This window comes from Engystomops pustulosus, chromosome 1, assembly GCF_040894005.1.
Source record: "Engystomops pustulosus chromosome 1, aEngPut4.maternal, whole genome shotgun sequence".
Lineage (NCBI taxonomy): Eukaryota > Metazoa > Chordata > Amphibia > Anura > Leptodactylidae > Engystomops > Engystomops pustulosus.
In genome coordinates this window covers 51,208,138-51,214,137 of record NC_092411.1, presented here as the reverse complement: position 1 = coordinate 51,214,137, position 6,000 = coordinate 51,208,138, and the positions used below count along the sequence as shown (strand labels likewise).

General features: G+C 41.9%; 1 protein-coding gene across 3 annotated transcripts in view; it reads left to right on the top strand.

The window, feature by feature from the left end:
- Positions 1-422: 422 nt before the first annotated feature.
- EFNA5 (ephrin A5) overlaps positions 423-6,000 on the top strand; it is a 293,981-nt gene continuing 288,403 nt past the window's right edge. Inside the window, exons 1-2 of one of the 3 annotated variants that reach the window (XM_072140382.1) lie at positions 423-718; positions 897-2,169. In XM_072140382.1, the coding sequence (XP_071996483.1) occupies positions 2,045-2,169 (125 nt within the window). In that variant the 5' untranslated portion in view covers positions 423-718; positions 897-2,044. The remainder of the gene's footprint in view (positions 719-896; positions 2,170-6,000) is intronic. The other 2 variants (XM_072140397.1, XM_072140388.1) reach the window with 2 other exon arrangements.

Below are 6,000 nucleotides of genomic sequence, written 5' to 3'. Positions count from 1 at the left end.
TCATGTTTGTGTGGATTGTGTTGTCGAATGATTGTGTAACATGTAATGAGGATGCCATGGGCAGTGTGTGAGTAGGTGGTACACAGCGTGCCCGCCTGATATGAACAATGCAACATGTGTGCGCTGTACATCTGCTGCCGCTGCCCTGCAGGTTAAATGCTTAAATGTTCCCAGCGGCGGGTGCTGGTGCAGACTGCGGCTGTGTAAGGGTTAAGCTGCGGTGCCAGAGGCTGCACTTCCCTGGCTGCATTTTGCCTGTTTCAGTAGTGCCTGTTAAGCATCCAGATTTCAGTGTAATTCAATTAGTCCGGCTTTGGGGAAGGTGGGGCCATTTTTTTGTTGGCTGCTAGGCCCCGCCTGTTTCTCATGTTGCACACCAATCATGGTGCAGTGAGGAAAAAAAGAGAGAGAGAGAGACTGTGGAAATGTCTAAGCAAACAGCAGCCCTTGCCTTGAGTGGCTGCTCTGGGCTCTGTGCACCCCCCCTCTTGTGCCTAGTAAAGTGCATGAGATCTCACATGATCACCCGGCGGCTGTGTAAGCCTCTCATGAATACATCATCTGCAAGATTAGTGCTCGTACCTGCACACCCGCTGCGGGTGTCAGCACCCACCTTTTCTATATAGATCTATATATACGCGGCGTCTGTATACATAGGACTGCACAGATTGAAATGCACTCGCCCGGTGCCTGCTCCATGCAACAACATCTATAAGCAGTGAGTCTTTGGCTTTATGAGGGGTGGGACTTTTTGGAGGGGATTTTACTCCATCCTACAATTTTTTTTCCTCTTGCCTGTCTTTTAACCCTTTGCTCCGATGCCTAGCCGTCCCCTCATTGCTGATGTATAATAAGTTTTTTTCTTCCTTTTTGCCTTCCTGTGTTCCTTCCTCAAGCATGGGAGCAGCTGCAGTCCCTGCGAGGCTGATGTAGAAGACGGCTTTTCATGTGTCTGATGTTGGATATCGTGGCTCATTTTATTTATTTCAAACTGTTTCCTGCTCTTGCAAGTTGATCTCCTGGGGACTGGACACACACACAAAAAAAAATACCAGAGTGACTTTTTCCCTCCTGTTGATGCCTAGGGCAATATCTGGACCTCATCTTTATGTATGTGGCTGTTTTATGCAGAAGACTTGGATGCATTTCCAGGAGTTTGTTGTTTTTTCTTATATTTTTCCCTCCCAAGTATAAAACAATTTGATTTGCATCCGTTGCATTGAGTTTGGATGTAAGACATCACACGGCTTCTAGGATTTGTTCGATTTCTTCTTACCTCTCAAGCATCACCCTGCTGAAAGAAAGGACAAGGACAGAGGCGGGGGGTGAGGATACATAAAGTACCCCCAAAGACACAGAGTCTTCAGACAGACTGCAGCGCATCTTCTTTACAGTAGTAGCTTTGGAGATGGCAATTGCTTGATTTTATTCCAATACAGAGAAGCTCTTGTACTTGGTATCCTGGGTGTGAGTTGTGCGTCAGCAAAGACCCTTTACCTAAAGCCTATTTCTTTCTCCTTGACATTGTACAAGTCTTTTATCCAGCAAGTGCCACAAACACAAGTCCACAAGTCCTTGCATTTCTAGGTAGTAACTTTCTACCAAAGGCATTTATCTTCTGGACTGCAGAGGAACCAGTTGAGCTACCCGTCTATAAGGCTGTGAATTGCCTCCTACTTTTTCTTTAGTTTGGCAGGAGGGCTTGGCATCTGGACCGTAGTGCGCCTGAGGTGCCCCCTTGGGAATGTGTCCCTTGTTTCTTTGCCCTGCTGTATGTGCAGGGAGCTCGGTGTGAATGTGCACCGCCCTGCTACTCCTGCTCTCTGTAGCAGCCACAGCAGCCTTACGGCCTCCAGCACCTCCCTGAGCCAGGCTGTCTCTCCCATTGCTGCAGCAGTGTCCCTGACACATTCATACAACCTTTCCTATTAACTCCAAGAAAAGCAGCAGAGCTATTCCTGCACCACCGGAGCCCTCTACTGCTCCGCTCCTCTAATTCGTCTGTATTCGCTCCTCTCGCGCCCCCTCTTTTTGGCCGGGAGTGATGTTGCACGTGGAGATGTTGACGCTTCTGTCTCTGCTACTCTGGATGTGTGTTTGCAGCCAGGATCCTGGCTCCAAGGTGGTGGCTGATCGCTATGCGGTGTACTGGAACAGCACCAACCCCAGGTAAGGAGGGGGGGAGGTCGAGCATTGAGATGCTGCTTTGTACTAAACACATGCTGTCCAAATCCGGCTACAGCACTGTGTAGGCTGCATTGATCTAAGTACTGCACTAGGTAACATATTCTGCTGGAATGCCTATACGGAACAACTTGTCAGTTTTAATATTGTATTTTATTTCATTCTCATTTCCTTATATTCTTGCGTTAATGAAGAAGCTATTATCCTGTACAATACAAACCCCCTGAATAGTATATAGAAATTCTATGTTTGGTGCTATGAGACAGTTCCCTTATTATTGTCTTGGAATCAATAAGGGAATATGTAGGCATTAGCAGTGACTCACCAGGCATACCGTTATGTCTAACTACATAAAACCTGCTGTAGATTGTGTCTGCTTTCATCTCCGCTCCCATCTTCTACTTACTTTGTATAATCATACAGCAGACAGATTTACACAGGTCATGTCCATGTGCGCTAGTAAAACTTACTACAACTTTCCAGACCTGGGATTTCAATTTCATTCTTCTTAACCTAGAGAATTCTTTTTCCCAAAAAGTTTCAAGTAGCAGTTGCTCTGGTCAATTATTGACTTGCAGACAGTTTGGGGAAAGTTTTCAGTCCCTTGTCCTCCCCCACCAGTTGTCTCAGTGACAGTGGAGCAATATAACCAGGCTTAATTGAAGAAACTCATATTGATCTGTCAAACTCCACTAGTGTTTTCATTCCTTTCGGATCCTGCCTCCCCCATGAAGAAAGTACATTTTTCTGAAACATAATGACGCTTTGAAGCAAAAATATCTCAGTCATCCGATCGGCTACTAATTAACTCTACATAAACATGTGTTTTTTCCCCCTGGAAGTTGGGGGTCTTTTTTCTTTCTTTTTTTTTTTTTTTTTTTTAGCTAAATGTGTGCCCTAAAGTGCAGCTGCTTTGGTTAAAGATGATTAGTTCAATGAAATACGAGAATAGGAATACATTTCAAACGCCAGGGCAAATTAGGCCGGAAATAATACCCATCAATGTGATTAAAAGTGCATTAGCGTTACGCTTTAGTACAAGGTATTGTAAAATAAACTTGAATAAAAGTTTTATGGAGAGGACCAAGCAATAACTTTGTTGAGTTATAGGCACCGGTGCTGGAGGCAGCAGTTTTTATTGTTTTATTAAGTTTTTTTTTTCTTCTTCTTACCCGCCTTGCTGCACCAGCATAAAATTACATTCCTTTTTTTTATAAATGGTGACCATATGTTTGACAAAGTCACCTGGCTTCTATATTCTTGTCTTGTTAAAACAGATGTTGAACCAAATCCTCCTTTTACCTTTCAGCCAGGCTGAGGAGGACATTTTATCGAGGGTTATCTACGTTATGTGCCTGTGATACTGCTGTTTAGTTTGAGATTAGTACATTGATTTTTGTCACAGGTCATGTTTTTTAATAGATCAGAATAGCCTGCAGAAAAGTCTCTTGCTCAAGAGGGAGCTGTGGAATAATCTCCAAGTTAACAGTGTTTGCAGTTGATACCAAGGAGCCAGCAACAGCTGAAAGAAAAGCAACTTTAAAGTTACCATTTTTTAGATAACGGGGTTCCCCCACTTATTTATGGCACATGTAATGCAAAATTGTAGGGTGTAAGGTAACATTATAATTCAAGCTCCATATAACAAGTGTGTTTAGGTTGTCCTACTGGAACTTTCAAAGTGTTTCAAGGACTAAACTAAATCAAAACATAAATAAATAAGGCCTAAGTCTTAAAATATTTCTCCCGATTAAGGATCGGACCTGATCCATAGCTACTTAACACCTGGCATGTTATTAATGGGGGATCTCTCATGGGGTGAGTGCTAAGTGAAAGTAGTGGATAAGCTGGGGTACGTCAGACAGGATTCTCTCGCTAAATTTAAAAGCAAGGCCAAAATGTGCTTTCATTTTCCTTGGGAAATGCCAGCCAGAATCTGGATCTTATTAAATGCCTTTCAGAGTTCATTAATTGCACTGTAAAACATGCAAACAACTGATAAGAACATTTCTTTTGTTCTGTAACGTCAAGATACAAATTAATGAGTGTAGTGGCTTTGCTTTGTAGACACAACCCCATGTAATAAAACAGGAGTGCTAGTGAAAGTCTGAACAAGGGAACACTACTGTGACTGCCAGGATTTATGTGATATATAGTCAAGCTTAAGTTTTTAAGCATTGATGCCCCCCCCCCCCCCCCCCCACCAACTTCCCACAGACAAAAAAAAGTACAATGCAAAAAATACGACTTTAATGAAATATCCCGCTCCTGGTATTCCTGAAGTTTTAAATGATTTTTTTTACTGGAAATATAATCCTGAGTAATACACGGCTACTTCAAGGTACTGTAAGTTCTGGCAGCTATTATAACTTATATTAACAACCTGATGAATTCTCTAAGTCGATTTTCATTTCAACATCCTTCCTATGCAGAAAATGTGTTTGAAGAAGCAGTAATGAACTTTTTTGACTTTTTGCCAAAAAGCTGCTATAATAATTAAAAGTCTCTGGTCCAAAATGTGTCTGCCTGGAAATGTGAAATATTGCATCCATAACAAATCATTAATATAAGTCAGGCTTGTCAATTAGCAATATGCAAAAGCCATAGCATTTGTCTCACGAGCCTGACACCAGCAAAGAAAGATTATTTTTGTTCCGTGCTTGAGTGAGTATGTTTAAGTCCTCTAGTAACCTCGTAACCTAGTTTTTTTTTTTTTTTCAGTTGAATCTACGTGCTTTCTCTAACAATCTCCTCCAGGTTTCTGCAATAGTCGTTATGTGCTGAGGCACTACCAGTGCTAAATTATTACCTAGGCTGACAACACTATTTAAGACTTACCATAGGTTGCTATTAAGTTGGGTTACTTGTCGAATGCCTCATCATGTGACATTCTACAGAGTCCACTCTTGTTATTTCTTCTATATATTATTATAGAAATCAGGCAATATTGTTTATTTTCCTGGCTGTGTCATTTCTAGTCAAGGAAAGGTCACTTCCCAAGGTCACGACTTTCACTTCATACTTTAAAACACCTTACGTCGCCCTCATAGTGCATCGCTACGGGAGTTATTGTGTGGATAATTACCTTTCTGTTGCTCTGATCATAATGTGGCCAAACTGATGTAGTAACTTGTTACGCATGTGCAGGAAAGTATTCTGATTTCAGTCCCTTAGTTCTTCTTACAGTCAGCTGCTAGAATACTGAGCAGTTTGATTACTACTCCTTGCATGGCTGGATATTGAAATAGCTTTGTTTCAGCTAAATTCTTCTAAGTCTGTCTCTCGATACTGCAGAACCAGGTTTATACTTGCTCTGGGCTTGTTTTCAAGATTTGGAAATCTTTGGAGGGCAGCAAGTTAAAATAAATAGTCGCATTCTTGATACATTGGTTCCTGCTTCCAATTTCCAGAGGGGTTTTTGATTTGGCAATTTCAATTTGAGGGACAAAGAGACCTCCAGCCCAATAAATTTTTCATGATTAAAAGTGTAGCAGTAGTGTTCTCAGAAGTTCATTACATGCAGCTTGCTGGCTTTAATAGTGTTACTCTAGCCTGTTATAGCTCTGAAAGAATACCTTGGTTATTTCAAATGGGTTCCTGTAGCAGACTTGTATTTTCCCCTTGTGAATCCCATGCAATCAACAGTAGTTTTACAGACCTCATCCTTTGAAGGAAGGGCACCTAGTTAAGGGTAAATTACCCTCCTGTAATTCTTCCCATTTAATCTTTTGCAAATGCCCGTAATGAAAGCACTACATTCCACCCAGTGGCCCCGTTTCCTGTTGTAGAGGGACAGATAAAGATGAGCCTTTCTTT